Source organism: Salmo trutta, chromosome 14 (assembly GCF_901001165.1).
Source record: "Salmo trutta chromosome 14, fSalTru1.1, whole genome shotgun sequence".
NCBI classification, from domain to species: Eukaryota; Metazoa; Chordata; class Actinopteri; order Salmoniformes; family Salmonidae; genus Salmo; species Salmo trutta.
In genome coordinates, this window is record NC_042970.1 from 15,063,247 (window position 1) to 15,084,030 (window position 20,784).

At 41.1% G+C, this 20,784-nt stretch overlaps 2 protein-coding genes across 6 annotated transcripts; one reads left to right on the forward strand and one right to left on the reverse strand.

The window, feature by feature from the left end:
- The first annotated feature begins 455 nt into the window (after positions 1 to 455).
- On the forward strand, positions 456 to 10,700 carry LOC115207477 (uncharacterized protein C3orf18 homolog). Of its 3 annotated transcripts, XM_029774566.1 has the most exons (8): positions 456 to 635; positions 715 to 811; positions 3,582 to 3,723; positions 3,849 to 3,951; positions 7,856 to 8,334; positions 8,499 to 8,524; positions 9,455 to 9,569; positions 10,590 to 10,700. In XM_029774566.1, exons 5-8 carry the CDS (start codon positions 7,900 to 7,902, stop codon positions 10,668 to 10,670), a joined length of 657 nt encoding a protein of 218 aa, XP_029630426.1. In that variant the 5' UTR covers positions 456 to 635; positions 715 to 811; positions 3,582 to 3,723; positions 3,849 to 3,951; positions 7,856 to 7,899; the 3' UTR covers positions 10,671 to 10,700. The 3 variants fall into 3 exon arrangements, with proteins under 3 accessions (XP_029630426.1, XP_029630427.1, XP_029630428.1); XM_029774567.1 differs by lacking the exons at positions 456 to 635; positions 715 to 811; positions 3,582 to 3,723; positions 3,849 to 3,951 and adding an exon at positions 4,475 to 5,049; XM_029774568.1 differs by lacking the exons at positions 456 to 635; positions 715 to 811; positions 3,582 to 3,723; positions 3,849 to 3,951 and adding an exon at positions 5,436 to 5,521.
- A 1,136-nt stretch (positions 10,701 to 11,836) lies between these two features.
- Positions 11,837 to 20,280, reverse strand: LOC115207480 (high mobility group protein HMGI-C). Of its 3 annotated transcripts, none has more exons than XM_029774572.1 (6): positions 19,953 to 20,280; positions 17,730 to 17,953; positions 17,131 to 17,214; positions 16,892 to 16,942; positions 14,801 to 14,839; positions 11,837 to 14,219 (listed from the first exon to the last, which is right to left on the reverse strand). In XM_029774572.1, the coding sequence occupies exons 2-6, from the start codon at positions 17,835 to 17,837 to the stop codon at positions 14,115 to 14,117; spliced, it is 387 nt and encodes a 128-aa protein (XP_029630432.1). In that variant the 5' UTR covers positions 17,838 to 17,953; positions 19,953 to 20,280; the 3' UTR covers positions 11,837 to 14,114. The 3 variants fall into 3 exon arrangements, with proteins under 3 accessions (XP_029630432.1, XP_029630431.1, XP_029630433.1); XM_029774571.1 differs by having other exon boundaries at positions 19,724 to 20,280; XM_029774573.1 differs by lacking the exon at positions 19,953 to 20,280 and adding an exon at positions 19,932 to 19,952.
- Between the last annotated feature and the right edge of the window lie 504 nt (positions 20,281 to 20,784).

Below are 20,784 nucleotides of genomic sequence, written 5' to 3' on the forward strand. Positions count from 1 at the left end.
AATAAACAGTTCATCAGCGTTTGACTCTTTGATTGACATTTCATCTTCACTCACTGTGTGTACTGTTTTTCCACGGTAAGCTCTGCACACTTTTGCAAAGTGATTCCATTTTCCACATTTAGTACACTGTTTGCCTTTAGCTGGACAATTTCCTTGGTCGCCATGCACTTTGTATCCACAATATCCACATGTTTTGAGTCTGTGTCGCTCTGTTTTGGAGTTATGTCTCTCTCCATTCTAAAACGCTCTCTCTGGGCACCGGAGGTGTGCTTTGATGTCTGCCTGACTGCGTGCACTGCTTGTTCACGTGATGCGCTCGTGCTGCCTCGCGAAATGGTTTTCATCTGAGCCTGTGCTAGCTCGTGAGATCTGGCTATGTCGATAGCTTTGTCCAGCGTTAGCTCAGACCCAACATTCAAAAGTTTCTCTCTCACTCGCGGTGAGTGTATTCCAAATACAATACGGTCGCTGACCATCTCATCCTTGTTTGCATAATCACGGTCTTTCACAAGCAGACGCAGCTCAGTCACAAACTGTTCAAAAAACTCACTAGCTCCCTGTACTTTCTCATGGAATTTGTACCTAGCGAAAATCGTATTGGTCTTCAGCACAACATATGCTTCAAAATGATCGTGGTATGTTTTCAGTACCTTTGATTCAGCCTCGGTAAGTGTCCATGTGTTGTAAATATCTCTCCCTTTTTCACCGATCCAGAGGAGCAGGTAGCTGCACTTTTCGTCTTCCCCTCTTGCCTTCAGAGGACCCGTGAACATTAGCTCCACGTGCTGTTTGTACTTACGCCATGCATTGGGTAAGTTTGTAGACTCCCAGTCCATTTGTGGTGAAGGAACTCCAGAAAAATCCATCTTTTAAGACCTTTTACTCTGACACCATGTCTTGTTTTGCACGCTTTGTACAAAATAATAAAATGCCGTACTACAGGATATTTCTTAACGTAGCTCTTTATTAGCTAGCTACAACTTGCATGTTCACGTATCTCCAACCATGATCAACTGACCATGACCGAACCATCTGGGTGGGCTTAACCAATCATAGCACAGTATGATACGGCGGTAAAATGCATCCAGTTATAATTCAGTATGTTTACACATATGAATATTACACTAGCCTCCTTCTGGCTTCAAAAGAAAAACAGGCCTTATTCCTAAAATAAAATCCCAATTTCAGCTTAATTCTTTTTGTAAATTGTTGAATATGCAATTTAAAAGAGAGGCCGTCATCAATTAAAATTCCAAGATATTTATATGAGGTTATAGTCTCAATCTCAATGCCCTGACAGGTAATAATAGGTGAAAAGTTCAGAGGTCTATTTCTTGCTTTAGAAAACACCGTATATATATATATATATATATATAGTTGAAGTCAGAAGTTTACATAGACCTTAGCCAAATACATTTAAACTCAGTTTTTCACAATTCCTGACATCTTATCCAAGCAAAGATTTCCTGTCTTAGGTCAGTTAGGATCACCACTTTATTTTAAGAATGTGAAATGTCAGAATAATAGCAGAGAGAATGATTTATTTCAGCTTTTATTTCTTTCATCACATTCCCAGTGGTTCAGAAGTTTACATACACTCAATTAGTATTTGGTAGCATTGCCTTTAAATTGTTTAACTTGGGTCAAACGTTTCGGGAAGCCTTCCACAAGCTTGCCACAATAAGTTTGGTGAATTTTGGCTTATTCCTCCTGACAGAGCTGGTGTAACTGAGTCAGATTTGTAGGCATCCTTGCTCGCACACGCTTTTCCAGTTCTGCCCTCAAATGTTCTATAGGATTGAGGTCAGGGCTTTGTGATGGCCACTCCAATACCTTGACTTTGTCCTTAAGTCATTTTGCCACAACTTTAGAACTATGCTTGGGGTCATTGTCCATTTGGAAGACCCATTTGCGACCAAACTTTAACTTCCTGACTGACGTCTTGAAATGTTGCTTCAATATATCCACAATTTTCCTACCTCATGAAGCCATCTATTTTGTGATGTGCACCAGTCCCTCCTGCAGCAAAGCACCCCCACAACATGATGCTGACACCCTCGTGCTTCATGGTTGGGATGGTGTTCTTTGGCTTGCAAGCCTCCCCCTTTTTCCTCCAAACATAACGATGGTCATTATGGCCAAACAGTTCTATTTTTGTTTCATCAGACCAGAGAACATTTCTCCAAAAAGTATGATCTTTGTCCCCATCAGGAGTTGGAAACCGTAGTCTGGCATTTTTATGTAGGTTTTGGAGCTTGTCTTCTTCCTTGCTGAGCGGCCTTTCAGGTTATGTTGATATATGACTCGTTTTACTGTGGATATAGATGCTTTTGTACCTGTTTCCTATAGCATCTTCTCAGGGTCCTTTGCTGTTGTTCTGGGATTGATTTGCACTTTTCGCACCAAAGTACGTTCATCTCTAGGAGACAGAACACCTCTTCATCCTGAGCCGTATGACGGCTACGTGGTCCCATGGTTTTTATACTTGCGTACTATTGTTTGTACAGATGAACGTGGTACCTTCAGGCGTTTGGAAATTGCTCCCAAGGATGAACCAGGCTTGTGGAGTTCTACAATTTTCTTTCTGAGGTCTTGGCTGATTTCTTTTGACTTTCCCATGATGTCAAGCAAAGAGGCACTGAGTTTGAAGGTAAGCCTTGAAATACATCCACAGGTCCACCGCCAATTGACTCAAATGATGTCAATTAGTCTATCAGAAGCTTCTAAAGCCATGACATAATTTCCTGGAATTTTCCAAGCTGTTTAAAGGCACAGTCAACTTAGTGTATGTAAACTTCTGACCCACTGGAATTGTGATACAGTGAATTATAAGTGAAATAATCTGTCTGTGAACAAATGTTGGAAAAATGACTTGTGTCATGCACACAGTACATGTCCTAACCGACTTGCCAAAACTATAGTGTGTTATTAACAAGAAATTGGTGGAGTGGTTGAAAAACGAGTTTTAATGACTCCAACCTAAGTGTATGTTAACTTCCGACTTCAACGGTATATACTCTTACTATTTATTTTAGTAACTAATACAATGTTATCCACCATCAAAGTTATATTCTGTGTACTGCAATAAACTGTTATAGCTGATGAAAAATGTAAACAATGTTGGTGTTCTAGTGTCAAATTCCGTATAGAATTGTATCAAACTGTACTGTTCTTACACAGTTGATAAACTTTTTTTTGTGAAGATTCATTTTAGAATGAGAGATGTGAAAATCAAAGGCATTGCACTGTAACATGACATGTTAGGAGATTCATTTATAGTTGGATTTCTGTCATCACTAGATGTCAGTGTTTTACCTTTTCAATGCCTTATTGCAATAATGTGATCCCCCAGGACTCAGGTCTAAGTATTTTTTATTTCTACCGTTAATAGATACCAAACACCTAGTATTAATATATACTGATTCCACTAACGATGTTAAAGACATACTTTCCTTCTTTATTTCTATTTATTAAAAATACATCAAAGGAAATTGGATAACTAAGGCTGTCAAATTCTGTTTCTTATATTCAGCTAGCTAGTAGTAATATCTTCCTTATTACTTGTTTTTGTGTCATCACAGGAAAAGGTACCTTTAACCGTAGCTTCCTGGGTCTAATGGCATTGGCCCATGAAAGAGCAAAGGGCCAAGATGCAGAGCTACGAGCTGCTTTCAACGTGTTTGACAAAGAGGCCAAGGGATATATCGAGTGGAATACACTGAAGTAAGCCTAACATTACCTACAGCATCTATTGCTTGGTTCCAGTTTAGAGACCTTTTTGCCTGTTTTTCCTCGCTATGAACTTAAATGAACTTTAAGAATCAGTAACAAACCACCTCTATTTGCAGGTAGAGTATGTGTTGATGAATGCATCAGAACCACTGAATGAGTTAGAGGCAGCGCAGATGATGGAGCCAGATAAAGATTGAGACGGAACCATCGACTATGAAGGTAAGAGTAGACCAGTCTCTCAAAATTATATACATTTTATCTCACTGAGACTAACCTGGATAAAAAAAGTTTGAACAAATAACCTTAATTTAAAGCATCTGATTTTCTTCTCAAAATGATTGCTGGCCATTATGACTGGAGACTCCTTCAAAATGAGCTAAGTGAATCAAAGAAGCCAGAAATGAAGAGAGAACATTATGTTGGTCAGGGTTGACCGTGTTGGTTACTGTCCTGAACATCATGCTTCACCTGTTTTGATAATGTATTATAATAAAACAAGGCAATTTCTCTCAATATTGGTCCTCAAGTATGCAGATGTTTTCATTAAAATAAAGATGTGGCTATTACTGCGTTGTGTGCTGACTGATTAAATTTAATTCTTATGGGTGACTTTAGGCGTAAAATATAGTATCTCATATGTATGGTTTCTCAAAATTACAAAACTCAAACAAATCCTTACAACCTAACGGTACTATGAATGAAAAGGGCTTGATTGAAGGCGCATTTGCCTCACTGAGAATCCCCAGTCCCTTGCCTGTTAGAGGATGTGACATCATAGGGTTAATTTCCCCAGGCCAGCCACCCGGATATAATCATCCGTCTTGGCCTGACAGCATCTGGTCTCCCCAACCATTAAATCCCATTCTCATCCCTATAAAGCCAGATGGACGGCTCAGAGAGCCAACGCCAGCTGTTTCTTTCACCCCAGCCAACCTATCACAGGAGGGATGGGGGAGGGAGCTTTGGATCACAGGGCTCTGGTTGCAGCATCCCTGGAGCGGCTACTGTTATCTGAAACACAAGGGCCAGGATAGGGGAACAGATCTAAAGAAGAGATAGACAGGGAATCCTCTGGAATCATCCAGGGGCCGGGTTTCTTTGTGTGGAGTGGAGCAGGAGGTGAGAAGAAGTGTTTTCCATGTAAACACCCCCTCAGAAGGGATAAGCGGAGGAGCGGTAGAGAGAGGAGGAAGGGTAGAGAGAGGAGGGGTAGAGAGAGGGGAAACGTTCCTTCTCCCTAGGATATTACCCCTCTATCTGGCTACCTACTACGACTCCTTTAAAAAAATTGTGGTAATCCCATCACATCAAGGAAAGGTAGGTACATACCCCTAATCTGGGAGGGCAATTAAGACGAGTTTGCATGTCATGTTGGCAGGATTAAAAGCCAGGCGTTTGCCATATTTATACTCATTGACTTACAGAGGAATGATCACTGTGCAACATTTCATGGTGTGAAAAGGACAATAAGAGATGAGAAACTTGAGAAACATGCTATATTATGGAAATGTTATGTTGACTGTCTTTGTACTGTATTTGATCTCCAATTGGACAGTGACAAAGGCTGAGACTGGCTCTGGGTTGTGATTGGTTGAGATCTTGCACTGCACATGTTCCTCATTAGATGAATAAACAGACAGACAGCTGGCAGGCTGCATTCTGAGGTTGGACCGGGGATGACTCATGTGTCTTTGTTTTCACGGCTCGCTTCGAGGCAAGCAACACTGAACCATGCATGAGAGCACCAGCAGTTCCTGACGACTGTGTGATCTCGTTCTCCATAGTCAATGTGAGTAGGACCTTAAAACAGGTTAACATTCACAAGGCTGCGGGGCCAGACAGATGACCAGGACGCATACTCAGAGCATGTGCCGATCAGCTGCTGGGTGTCTTCACTGACATTTTCAACCTCTCCCTAACCCAGTCTGTAATACCTACATGTTTCAAGCAGACCACCATAGTCCCTGTGCCCAAGAACGCAAAGGTAACCTGTCTAAATGACTCACATCTGTAGCCATAAAATGCTTTGAAAGGTCATTGCTCACATCAACACCATCATCCCAGGCACCCTGGACCCACTCCAATTCACATGCCACCCCAACAGATCCACAGATGACACAATTTATTTTGTACTCCACACTGCCCTCCCACCTGGACAAGAGGAACACCTATGTGAGAATTCAGTTCATTGACTACAGCTCAGCATTCAACACCATAGTCCTCTTCCAAGCACTATGGTGTTGTTCACCCATAACTGCGTGGCTGCGCACGACTCCAACACCATCATTAAGTTTTCTGACGACATGACAGTGGTAGGTCTGATCACTGACGACAATGAGACCACCTATAGAGAGGTGGTCAGTGACCTGGCAGAGCGGTGCCAGGACAACAACCTCTCCCTCAATGTCAGCAAGACAAAGGAGCTGATTGTGGACTACAGGAAATGGACGGACGAGCACGCCCCATCAACATCGACAGGGCTGCAGTGGAGCGGGTCGAGTGCTTCAAGTTCCTCGGTGTCCACATCAGTAAGGAATGAACATGGTCCACACACATCAACACAGTCATGAAGGAGGCTGAAAAGATTTGGCATGGCTCTCAGTTCCTCAAAAAGTTATACAGCTGCACCATTGAGAGCATCTTGACTGGCTGCATCAGTGTTTGGTATCGCAACTGCTTGGCATCCGACCACAAGGCGCTACAGAGGGTAGTGTGTACGGCCCAGTACATCACTGGGGCCGAGCTCCCTGCTATCCAGGACCTCTATACCAAGCAATGTCAGAGGAAGGCTAAAAAAATTGTCAGACTCCAGCCACCCAAATCACAGACTGTTCTGCAAGCGATACCAATGCACCAAGACTGGAACCAATGGGACCCTAAACAACTTCTACACCCAAGCCATAAGACTACTAAATAGTTAACCAAATAGCTACCCAAATATCTGCATTGACCCTTTTTGCACCAATTCTTTTGACTCATCACATAAGCTGTTGCTACTGTTTATTATCTATCCTGTTGCCTAGTCACTTTACCCCTACCTGAACATATCTACCTCAATTACCCCATACCCCTGCACATTGACTCGGTACTGGTAGCCTGTGTATATAGCCAAGTTATCGTTACTCATTGTGTATTTACTCCTCGTGTTATAATTGTTTCTATATTTTTCTCTCTGCATTGTTGGGAAGGGCCCATAAGTAAGCATTTCACTGTCCGTCTACACCTGTTGTTTACAAAGCATGTGACAAATACAATTGTATTTTATTTGTGTGAGACTATAGTAGATTGTATCATGTCTGCCATACTATTGTACATGGCAGAATTCAGCATGTCAATACACTGACCCTCTGGCTCACACTTTAATGATATCTTATGAAGGCTTAATGAAGCCTATACTAGCCCTTTATAGGGTTTATATACTGTATATGCTTTATAAATCATCATAAGCAAATACTATATAAACTATATAAAGGGTGGTGTGTGTGTAGTTGTGCAGTACTACTCAGTCCACTGTATGTGTGCAAACATCGGAGCGACTGTGTAAACAGCACACCTTCTGACACATTGTCTAACAAAGTGTACTGAATTTCTTAGGGTTGGTTTTCCTCTGTATTTTCTCTGCTATGTTCTGCCACCCTTTTCTCTGCTTCTCGTGCCCACATCCTGCCCACAACACCCACTGCTGCCCTGTCGGCACAACAGGTTCTGGGGTTTAATCTGATGGAACCAGGGGTGGGGACGTCTATGCTTTTACCTGTTTCTACAAATACACACTTCTACGAGGCGAACATCGTGTCATGTCATGAGCACTGTGAAAAATACACACCATTATTTTCCATCTAGTTTAGTCTTTATGGAGGATGCACCTTGGTGCCAATTTGTTTCAGTATTTCACAAAAAGATTAACACCTGACTGCTTTCAGTAGGTGATCAGAGGTTTTTCCTTGATCAGAATCAGAATGAAAGTGCCCTCCTGTTTGACATATGTGTATTTCAGACCTCAAACATGCTACACACACACAAAACCAACCTACAACCAACCAAGCCATATGATATGCTATTGTAGTGTGCATAATATGTTTGTTTGTTTTCTGATCTGATGGTGTTAAATGATCTGTTTCAGGTTCTGCCTGGAGAGTGTGTTCTGGTGTCCTCAATGCATTCCCAATGCTTCAGCAGACCTCAGTCCAGAGAGAGCCAACCTGCGGCTGTTGTGACACACCTGAGATACAGACAAGAGTCACATTGAGACAACGACAGCAGTGGGACACAACAAGACAACTCTCCACATTACTTTGTTGTTTCCTCTTAGCTGAAACCATGGATATGACTACGGCCAAGACCACCGCTAGCTTTCTCTCCACTGTCTCCAGCACCTCCATGACCCCCATTCTCACTGTTACAACGGACATCAGGATGGAACAGGAGAATGTCACAGAGTCCAGGACAAAACTCATGACCACTAGCATTACTATAACAACAACCAACGAGACAAGCTTCAATGCCACCAAGCTGCCAGAGTTGGAGCTTGAGGGCTCTGAGATGGGCATGGTGTTGGTGCCCTTTGGCATCATCACTGTAATTGGCCTGACATTGGTCGTGGTAAGAAAGCAATCGCTTCAGTCACTACCTAGTTTCCATGCCCACAAAATATGTATGTTTGTCACGACAGTGTACACATTAAGAATGAGTTTAATGTCCTCCTCTTATCTAATTAACAATGATATGTGTGACTCCCTGTGCCCCACCATGTCTCCCACTCCCAGATGCTGTATATCAGGAAACGGAAGAGGTGAGGAAATGTAGTTCCTTGAAATTCCTCATTATATAAGAGTTGAGTATCAGCCAGATTTGTGCATATCCATATGCATATGCTTTTATGCATATCCAAATAATTATAGCATTAAGAGAAAAATGTCAGTAATCTTTGTCCTGGGAACCCAAAAGTTGAATGAGCTGACGTTAGCACAGAGGAGTCCCTGCCCATATTCTGAAAACTTCTGAAAACCTACCGTAATCAAGTATCTTGATTAAATCCCACGGTGTCCCCCCCTTCCCATAAAAAAGAAAAAAAGAATAACACACTTTTCTTTTCCTACTAGCACTGACTTAGCTGATTACTATTTTACTGAGGAAAAATGGACTTACTATGATTATGATGTGTGGTTGTCTCACATAGCTATATATTTATTTATTTTACATTTTGAAACAAACAAAGAATACTTTGTAACAAAAATAATATGGCAACTACTGTCTAATGATAATAACAATGAAATAAAAAGTACAAGACAACTACTGTCTTCTGTTTTGGAGTGACAGCCAATTTAGTGATTCATACATTGTGCAATTATGTGTCTTATAATGGCATCCAATAATTAACCTGCAAAGATTGTTATAAATGACATCTAATTCGCAAAGTAAAGTCTTGGCTTTGTTTTGATAGATGACGTCACCATAGTGTAGGATAGGAAGCAGCAGTTGGGATACAAAATTATTTTTAACGGATATAGTAAAACCATTCTTAGATCTGTATAGTAACCCAAGCTTATAGTTATTACTTTTTTTGAATGCACTAACTGTAAGTCACTCTGGAAAAGAGCGTCTTCTAAATGACGAACATTTAAAATGTAATGTGTTTCTAACAATTCATTAAAGGTTTCAATACTACATAGATGCATTTTTCTAACTATTACTTTCCTCCTGCCCTGTGTTCACTGTTCAGACTGGAGAAGCTGAGGCACCAGCTGATGCCCATGTATAACTTTGACCCGGCAGAGGAACAGGATGACTTGGAACAGGAACTACTGGACCACAACCTCACAGGACCCAATAACAAGGTAGTATACGACACAGGTCTGAAGCAGTGCCCAGGCTACACTCCCCTCTTCAGTGATACTGATCCTCTACTGTAGATCTACGATGATACAAGTCTTGACGGTTACATTATGTTCAGACTCATCTTTAATAACCTGCAGTGATCTTTTGCTCACTGATCTACAGTTACTGGATCTTACTGAATCTCATCTATGTTTATCTACAATGGATTCATAAATCTATAGGTTCAGAGCATCATAATGTACTCCAACAGAGCTTTGTGATTACAGTGCTTACATTACCAGTAACCAGTTGCTATTTTATACTCATATTAATTGACTTTTTTCTTTAAAGTTTTGACAATAGGCAAAATGGTAATAAGTCATATGGTAAAGTCTAATTTGTGTCTGTTGTTCCATTTTCCTTAAGCTACCCTTTCAAAATTCACAAACATACTACATGTGGACCTTGCCGTGTTAATTATTCTCCATTTACATACAAGTTCAAAGATTACAACAGAATACCACTGTACACACATGCACAACCTTTTCTACTACACTGGAGTGACACACACCTATACCCTCATTTCACATCTTCTCTCTGTGTGCCTAATACCATCAAGTTGTTGATTACTGCCTATCACTCTCATCTCACTGCTCCTAATTTTCCCCTTGTGATTGACATGACTAGGCTATGTATGTGATTATAACAATATGTGTGTGAGAGTACTGGTTTTCTTTACAGACGTGTCACTGAGAAATACCACATAATTATCTCTCCCAAATTAACATACAGTAGATATCTTAAGTACTCGATTCACTTCTCCACCCATTTATTTGTTTCCCTAACGCTTACTAAAACGCTTACTAAAACAAATGTTATAAGCAATCACAGCAGTGGCAGATTCATTATTCATTGGTTACAAAAGGAAAAATCTGTTCATATGACCACTTATGGCCATGGCATTACAAGGTTATGGTGGATGATTCTAGTATTACCATGGCAACTATTGTGTCTCACAGTTTTACCCCCCCCCCCCCCAGACTCTGACGACCTCCCAGGGGACGACACAGAGGCCCACTCGCCTGGTCTTCACAGATGTAGCCAACGGTCTCAATGCATAACTACACTCTTAAATGCATGAGAGGGGACTGGGGGGAGTGGGGAGGGGACTGGGGGGAGTGGGGAGGGGACTGGGGGGAGTGGGGAGGGGACTAGCGGGAGTGGGGAGGGGACTGGGGGGAGTGGGGAGGGGACTGGGGGGAGTGGGGAGGGGACTGGGGGGAGTGGGGAGGGGACTGGGGGGAGTGGGGAGGGGACTGGGGGGAGTGGGGAGGGGACTAGCTATTCCGTCATTGAGATTTGTTGCTCAGGAAAAAAAGGAAAACTGGAATGAAGGCCATGGAAACATACTGATGTCTGGGGGATGTTTTTCAGGCTGGGCTATAAGGGAATTCTGATGTTTAAGTTGTAACGTAGCCATAGTTTAACTGTGAGATTCTCCCACCATTGTCATTAGTCCACATCGTCTAAAGTTCTTAAGTTGTCTCCAGTGACTATGGTGGGATATATGGGGAAATTAGGTGAACTGTATTGAACTAAGGATTTTGTACTGGTTGTTATTTGTTGCACAAATACTTAAAGCGTAGTGCATTGTTGGATCACTCTCTTTCTCTGTAGTTAAGTGATATTGATGGTAGAACTCCTACATCCAACTTCATTGAAAACTTTGTCTAGAATGTATTAATTTCCACATGTTCATATTTTGCTTCTAAATGTAGACAATCACATTTGAGAAGAGACTCCTCTAAAACGGTTATGCAGAAATGTTGACTTTTTACTGCTTCCATAATGGTGGTGGACTAGAGACCTGGAACAACAAGGGAATGGACATTATATACATTGGAGAACTAGAACACGACATCAGGAGATCTGGAGGACAATGCCTGGGGTACTGTAACCCACCTAGTGTACATTCCTGTACTGTACCCCTGTCCACACGTCCAAAATGTGTCTTTCAGCACTTCTGTCTCTATCGCTCCCTTTGCCCTCAAAGTATTAGTATATTTCCTCTATAAGTAATAAAATATTAGTATGTTTCCTCTATAAGTAATAAAGTATTAGTATATTTCCTTTATAAGTAATAAAGTATTAGTATATTTCCTCTATAACAAGTAATAAAGCAGCTACATTGGTTTCTATACACTTAAAGATACAGTATTTAACCAACAGTATTTTGACGACCACTTATTGTGCTGCTACTTTTTGATGAATACATGACAAACGAACATAGCTATGTGATACTTTTATTGGTAACAGACAGACCAAGCAGCACCTCTATACTCATGCAAAAACATACCATAAAGCGAGACAGATCAGAGGCAAACTAAAAAACACCCTTTTGAGTTGTTTATTCAAGTTCAAATAGATTACATTGAAAATAAATCTTCATGAAGTGTATGATCAAGGAGACTGAAATGAAAGGGACACATTTTCAAATGTTGCAAAAAATATGAAAAGCTTAACTGGAGATGTTACAAGATAACATCACCCAACTACACTTCTCATTATTTAAAAGCCCTTGTACATAAAGCATTACAACAAGCACATGACAAACTCCTAAGATATGTGTACTTATATATACACACACACACTGAATATACTGTATATATATCAGTAAGCTCATAGAGCAACACTGTCAATATAATATAGACAGTGGATATCCTGACATTGCTGAGGTATGACGTTAGGTTTGGAGGCACTTTTACTGACATCACAATGCAGTACTTCGGGTTTATTTACCTGTACGGTATGCTGTTATGAACCTAGTGAGATGAGTGGACAGCAGATGTATGTTCTATAGGTCTCATAAGATCGCATGGGACAAGCAAAGCTAAAATCAGTCAGCCGCCCCTCTGGGACAGTGCTCAGTGCCAAAAACAGACTCGTTTTCAGACGTTGTCCACATGGCAAACAGTGATTCCAGCCAAAGAGGTGAAGTAACAAGAAAAAGACAGAGTATAGGTTAGAAACTTGCAACTGAAAGAAAAAGACTGCATGTGGATAAGTCCACCCTCTCCAGAAATACATTACAGGAAGATCCAAAAAAACTAAATGTTAACTTTTATCTCACTATTTCATGTCTCACATGTCACTGACATCAATTTATCAAATGGTATGATTTTTAATCTAACACACCTGCAGTGTGAAAGTGAGAACATGAAATGAAATGATGACGTATCTTATGTAAAAAGCTAAGAGGGGAACATGTAAGGGTTCACAGAGGTTGTGATAGAACAAATAAAACATAAGTAAAAACTACAACAAACAGTAAAATATTGGGTCATTTTGAACCCAGGTACTGTAGACAGACTAATTCTCATGACAGGCATTTCATCAGCGCCACTAAACACTTCTGCTGGGACTCACTTAAAGAGTCTGTCAGCATGGAAGTGGGAGGCAGAGTGTGAGGCTAGCGGGTACAGTACGCATGGGACTATCCTGAGTAGGTATGTGTGTGTGTTCATTTTTTTGGTATGGGGAGAGGCTATAAGAGTTCGCTGCTTTTCCGTGACTGAGGTAGACTGAAAGGTAAAGGGACTGAGGTGAGTTGAGGTCTGAATGAGGTTTGTGTGTCAAGTCATATTGTGAATGTCAAAAAATAAATCAGAAATACACAATAAAATAGAATAATATCATAACTGAGTAGAATGACATGTTCCTGAATAACTAAATGCATAGCTACATTAAGGCAAAAATACCTGAGGTTTTAATGAGTGTATTGAGAAGATAAAGGTAAATACAAAACCTGAGTGTGGTCCGATGTCATGTCAATTGGACACTGTTGAGTTTAGACTTATTTCTGCTCATGTTAATGGTAATGTAAAATGTATTCCCATTCAAATGTATATCTAACAAAATATTCCTGTGTTTCTTCACAATCAGGACAGACATAACGTAAATGTGGTCATGCCTCTTGTCCCAGTAGCCACTGTTTGAAATGCATCCTTTTCTTTTTAAACCTCTTCCCCACCATCCCACCACCATTATCACCACATACACGCACACACGTATGCGCTCACACACATGCATATGCACGCACACACAAACACACAGCATCAACCAATCTCGTTCATGAGAAAGGGTTTGGGCAGTCAAACTGAATTGTTGTACGCATTGACCAAATCCTTAGTAATCAATCAACTGACCAAAGCTATGTCCATCCTTGACCCAGCCTCAGGGCTGGATAGACTCCAGGCACAATAACCCAACCAGGCCTACTGTTCTACAAAGCAGGGCTATTATCTGTTGTTTTAGATCCTCATGACAGTGGAGGTTGGATTATACACTCTGCTATCTAGAACCTAAAAGGGTTCTTTGGCTGTCCCCATAGGAGAACCCTTATTGTGTGCAGGTAGAACCCACATGGAACTTAAAAATGTTCTATCTTGAACCAAAAAGGGTTCTCTTATGGGGACAGCCAAAGAACCCTTTTGGAACCCTTTTTTCTAAGAGTATACACCACTTTGTCTCTGCCCAAACCTTGAGGTAGTACTGTGGCACATTGTCTATTCCCCCTCTGCCTCTTCCTGGGCTGGAGAGTGAGATGGTGAAGCCTCAGTGGGTAAAGACTGTGACTGTGAGGGGCCCTCCTCGGTTTCTTCTGAAGGACCCTGTGAAAAGACACAAAAATACAGACATTAGTATGTACAGGTGTGTGTGTGTGTGTGAGAGCGAGTGCTTGCGTGCGCATGTGTTTGTGTAATGAGTAATGATATACTTGTATGAGTGTGTAAACGAGTGATTCTGTACATGTGGGGAAATAGGTCTGTACGTGAGACCAAGAAATGCTAGGGAGAAAACGGTTATGTCAGGAAACCAAAAAGAAAGGGGAAGAGAGCGGTTATATCAGGTTTCCCCTCTCAGCATTGACTCATTCGTCTCATTCGCATGTCTGTGTCTGAAAAAGGGAGTCTGTCTATGGTTTCAGTTCTTAATGTGTTTTAACTTCTTTGAAACTTGGTTCTGCAGTGAAGATTGTGATAAGATGGATGAGGAAGTTCTATGACATTGACCTCTTTTTTGTGCCAGTGTTGGTGTAATCCGTTGATTCTCTGAAAGAAGGTGCTATTTGAACGGAAGTTCATATTCATCCTCCATGAAAGTAGTGCTCAAGTACAATAGGTAAGAGGATAGATTGAAGAATAAAAATATAAAAATATAATATGACCTATTATGGTGTACTCCTTCTTACCTGCTGTTCCTGGATGACTTCTTGAACTATTCTTTGAGGCTGTAGAGAAGAATAAAAGTGAAAGAAAAAGAAGAGAAAGGTTGTTCAATCAATCAGTCAAACCGTCCATTGCACAATGCAGGCCAGCGGTTGACAACTTCAATCGTCAAGGGTTGCAATGTTTTACTTTTAATCAGTGAAGGATTTAGACCAGGACTATTCAACTCTTACCCTACGAGGTCCGGAGCCTGATGGTTTTCTGTTCTAAATGATAATTAATTGCATCCACCAGGTGTCCAAGGTCTAAATCAGTCCCTGTTTAAAGAGGAATCACAAAAAGCAATGGGTCTGGCTTCAAGGTCCAGAGTTGAGTTTGAGGGATTTAGACCAATGATGGGCAACTCAGTCGGGGTCTCAAATTACTGTTGAGCGTTTGAATAGCAGAATACACAAGGTGCAATTTCGAAATTTGGTTGTGCATCAGCAGTTTTTATCTTGTTATGTCAGTCACTGACAGTCACTCAATTAGCCCATGTCAGCAAAAAATGTTTTGATTGGTGAGTCAGCCTAAACTTACCGACCAGGGGCTCCCCATTGATTTTGTTAGTCACTCTTCACTCAGATATCATATCCTCCCCACGAGGGGAATTTCACTTAGGGCCACCAAAAGTCTAGGACTGGTTCTGACTGCATGTGTTGGTATGGTTGAGGGTAAGCAGACCCGCGAGCCACTGCGGCCCCTCATGATTAGTTCAGATTTTTTGTGGCCCCCACCCCCATCAAAGTTACCATCTCTGATTCAGACCTAGGACACCAGGTTAGGGAATGCTCCTGGAAAAACAGAGGGCACTACTGCCCTTAACTCATAAAGTCTAAGCCGTTGGGAGGCTATTGTTACTAGATGGTCATACCATGGATCATTTAGCTATTTGATTTGGAATTTTAGGACCCCTTTATACATTTTGTTGTTGTTGAAATTGCTCACAACCCATATAAACGCATTTTTATTTATTTAACCTTTATTTAAATTAGGCAAGTCAGTTAAGAACAAATTCTTATTTACAATGACAGCATAGGAACAGTGGGCTAACTGCCTTGTTCATGGGCAGAACGACAGATTTTTACCTTGTCAGCTCGGGGATTCGATCTAGCAACCTTTCGGTTACTGGCCCAACGCCCTAACCACTAGGCTATCTGCCAACCCCTAAACGACAAAACAGACAGTACAAAAATAAATCATAAGGAATAAGGTTTTGAAGTGTCTGTCCTATATCTAGGAGATATAAGAAAGCTCAGGAAATATATATTTATATTTTGGACACACGGTTAACCCCTATTTGGAGAGCACAAAACTACTTCCATACTTTCATTCATTTTTGATAATGGTACCTGGTTACCTTCAGAGTCCCATGACACTTATGGGGGTTGTAGAGCAAAACGGAGGACAACATCGTGTTTGTGAGTCTCCTCTTTCCATAGTGGGGTCATATTAGTTTGTAGCCCAAACGTTTTGGACGCTACAGACAGAAGTTGGCACATCGACTCTATCGACTTCAGATTACTCCTGTGAGGCTTCTGGGGGTTGTAGAGCAAAATGGAGAAACCGTTCGGACACGACAGAAGTTTTGGTGAGAAGACCAATTTTTGGAATGTCTCCTGGTCTGACAAACAGCGCTTTAGCTCTGCCACTTTCCACCGCAGATGCGGAAGGCCGACATAGGCGGTTGCGTTTGATTGAGATGCAGACCATGCAAAAATATATATATCTCTAGCTTAAACAGACTCTTATGGATATTTTAAGGCAGCACCTCTCAAACTTGGTCCTGGGGAGCCCAAAGGGTGTATATTTTGTTTTTTGCCCAAGCACTACACAGCTGATTCAAATAATCAACTAATCATCAAGCTTTGACCATTTGAATCAGCTGTGTAGAAAAAAAAAGTGCACCCCTTGGGGACCCCAGGACCGAGTTTGTGAAACACTGCCTTAAGGACTGAAGTTGTGCATTCCTAGTATACAAAGAGAGATAGGAGTCTAGGGGAGTACATTTGAGGCGCATATCAGTAGGCCTCATTACGTGTGTGCTTGAGTGAGTGTGTATGTTAGTCTCATACCCATTTCCTTGGCCGGCCCCTTGGTCTTCTCTCCCCGACAGGCTCTACTTCCTGACACAGAAAGGATGGAGGATAAAGCAGAGATGATTGTATTGTTTATTATATACACAAAATGTCTACTCACAACCCTATTCCTACAGTTGTTATTTTCTGTTCAGCTCCTCTGCCTAGTTGGATTCTTTGTTTTTATTGCATATTTCATGTTAACGATATCCATGAATATGAGAAGATGATCTTACCTTGGGTGTGGCACGAGGGCCTTTGTTCTTGCTTCCTCTGGGTCGTCCTCTCGGCCTCTTTGGAGTTGGGGGGCCAGTGGGCTCCTGGGGAGAGATGAAGCAAAATCAGGAACTGCCATGGTTGTCACTTCGACTCTATCCATAGCCAAAGCAGCTGTGCTCCACTCTATTCAATAACATTGTATAGAAAAACCTATGCCAGACTACAGTTGTTAAAATGTGCATTTGGGTTGCTGCTTATGACAGGGTGATATATTTCAGTTATTGTGTCATATACAGATTTAAGATCTTAATTTGATCACCCTGTTACAGGAGAATGTTCCTACAATGCAGGACATTTTTTGTGTATTTGATTTTTAAAAAGGCTTCTGAAGTTTGTAATTTCCACTTTGAAATTTCAGACTTCCTTTTCCCTTACGGAAAATGCATCAACCCCTATAAAATGTTTCATTAATTATAATCCACATAATTATTCACATTTCCTGTTGCTGCAGGATTATTTTCCTGCTAATCAAACTAGCTCAAATTAAGATCCTACATCTGCAGGGTCCTGTACAGTGTATGAAGTATGTATGTGGAGGGTTCTGTGGTGGTCCAACCTCCTGTTGTTTCCGTGGGCGACCCCGGCCCCTGCGTGGAGGTGTAGAGGCAGGTGATTGGGCCACACCTGGCTGTGGTGACAGCTCCTTGGTCCCACTGTTGCTCATCCCTTTGTCTGTCCACCAGCGCAGTAAGATGGGGGTGTGGGCATGGACGCCCAGAGCTCAGGCCTCAGGGCAGAGGGTTAGGGAGGGGCAGACTTGAACGGCAGGGGGTAGGACACCTGGGAAGTAAAAGGGGGGCTCAGGTTAGCTAGTCAGTGTTGGGCGATCTCTTTCTAGTAGGCCGTTTGTAAAGACATATATAGTTTATACTATCGTGCATAATCTTTGTATTGTCCCAATGTGACTGGGGGCTGGACAAGTTGATACAAATAAACTTTTCCTCCTCTCTCTCTGAACCTCATAAAATCATTATGAAAGGCCACACTGCTTTCGTCTTGCAGTCAGTCCCAGAGCAAGTGTGAGAACTGCTTTATATAAGCCTTTGCACCAGCCATTGCAGGTTCATCTGAACACAGACAGGGGTTTGGCATACGTAGGGAAACATTATCTCAGTCTGCAGTAACTATAAGTAGCAGAGATATTCACAACTGAGTATCCCATTCAACATTTAGATCTAATCCATCCAGCCTGTACCGGTTACTATTGGTTATCTACTGTATGTCTGTGAGGCTGTATATATAGGCTACATGCCTGCTTGTTGACATATTTGTTAGATTATGTGAGTATACAGTGCTTTCAACATGGGTTTCTCAGTTACTTTGTACTTGAGTTCATATGTGCCTTTAATCTAATATCACCTTCCAAATTGAATACTGTACCACCTTCCAAATCAAATATCACCTTCCAAATCAAATTTTGTCTGCACTTTGCATACAGATATTGGAGGATATAATTCAGTGCTAAATATTTTGCTGCTACACAGGTTACTTTTGTTCATTTCACTAATAACTAAAAACTAGAGGGATTAAAGGACACTCAATTGATTTGAATAATGTAATTCTGCGTTCCATTCCTTCATTAATTAATGAATTGTGTTGTTAATTTTGACTGATTATAGAAAGGTGTAGAACATAATCAGAATTCCAAGCTCAAGGTCATGTACAGACCAATCAAAAAGGAGATATAGCTTCTTGTTGCATTGATATACACTGTAGCTTTTCTTTACCAACAAATGCATTTAAGCAGGAAGTTGGGAGTTGAATTTGTCTGTCTGCAGGAGTAGGCTACAATGTTTTTAAACACAGGTGAAATCTATGAACAGATACTTTTGCATAGCAGGAGACGATTCGTTTAACTATGTTGCTGGCAGTGAACTAGGAGGACTGAATGTACTTTTTCCATATGGGCGGCAACTGCAACCATAAAAACACATTCTGTGCATTCTTTTAAAACTACCAAAATGTGTGTCAGGCAGCCTACATTCAAACTGTCACGTCTCTTATGTTATACTTGTAAACTTTCACTTTGGACTGTAAACAAATTAGGTCTAGTTGACTTAAAAGGCGCCACTTACCAACATAAAATATAGGTTAGAGCAGTGGTATGGTGTCCAATGGAGCAGGACTAACATTGGGCTATAAGAACGATACAGCAGATCACACAAGAGAAAAGTAAACTATTTGTGCATTTTTATCTTTATAGCATAGTCTATATAGTAGACCTACACTGCATCGTCAATACATGTTTAATCGGGATATTCAATTAATTTGACATAATTATTACGTAACCTGTATGAGTTTATTTTAATTTACAGCCGGCGCGAAAGCCATGTGTTTACAGCAGAAGATGCAGGGAGAGAGCATATCATCGAATCGAAGGACAGCAGTTTGTCTGCGGGTAACCGTTGTACTTAATCTGAATGATCTGATACACGATTGAGTAGTAACACATTAATCAAATTGAAGAGAAAAATAGCAACAATGTTATTGTAGAAAAATAAACGATAGCCTGTAGGCAGGCCTATAGGAAGGGTAAAATGTTTCACCTACCTTGCTCCCACCAGCTGGTTTTATTGTTAAACTAGACTACCTAATAAAAACACCGATGGAATTGTAGGCAAGTTTACTATTCAGTCTATATTTTATTCTTACGATTTCTTAATCTTACAGACAGTTCCTTGAATAAAGTTTATCTTGGAATGAACGAACATATGTCTCTTTCTTTCTCTCTCTCCCTCTTCCCCTCTATCTCACTCACTCAGTCTGTGTGTGATCTTACGTTTGTCTATCGTATCCTCGTAGTCACGAATACCCCAGTTGAAGTATGATGGGGGTTGGAGCTGGATCATATAGGAACATTGCATACTTTCTCTACCATAGAGGAGGGGTGAAACAGTCGAACACGCCCCTTGCTCATTGCACCACCCACTTGTGAGTGGTGGGCATCATACAGATGTAGGATCTTAATTTGATCACCCTGTTGCAGGAGAACTTTCCTACAATTCAGGACATTTTCAACTTTCCTGCAATGAATTACATTTTAAACTTGTACTGTATTTGAGGTTTAACAAGTCTTCTGAAGTTTGTAATTTCCACTTTGACATTTCAGACTTGATTTTCCTTTACGAAAAATGTATCAACCCCTACAAAAATGTCCAATAATTATAATCCATGTAATTATTCACATTTCCTGTTGCTGCAGGATTATTTTCCTGCTGTATCAACCTGGCTCAAATTAAGATCTTACATCTGTAGGCTACACTACACTCAGAGGGTTCTACATAGAACCCAAAAGGGTTCTACCTGGAGCCAAAAAGGGTTCTTCAAAGGGTTATCCTATGGGGACAGCTGAAGAACCCCTTTGGAACTCTGTTTTCTAAAAGTGTAGCTGTAAATACTGCAGTTCATACAGTTAATCCCATGAAAATAGGCCCTACACTGTACGTAAACAATTACTTAATCTGCGTTATTCTGTGAGTTGAATGGACTTCAAAACAAGATTTCGAGCTAATATGTTAAAGTTTGTTTACTCAACAAACTCTGCTGAAAGTGACCTAAATTCAGTGCTTAATTTAAGCCGGATCTTGCCGGAACAGGATCCGGCACCTCCC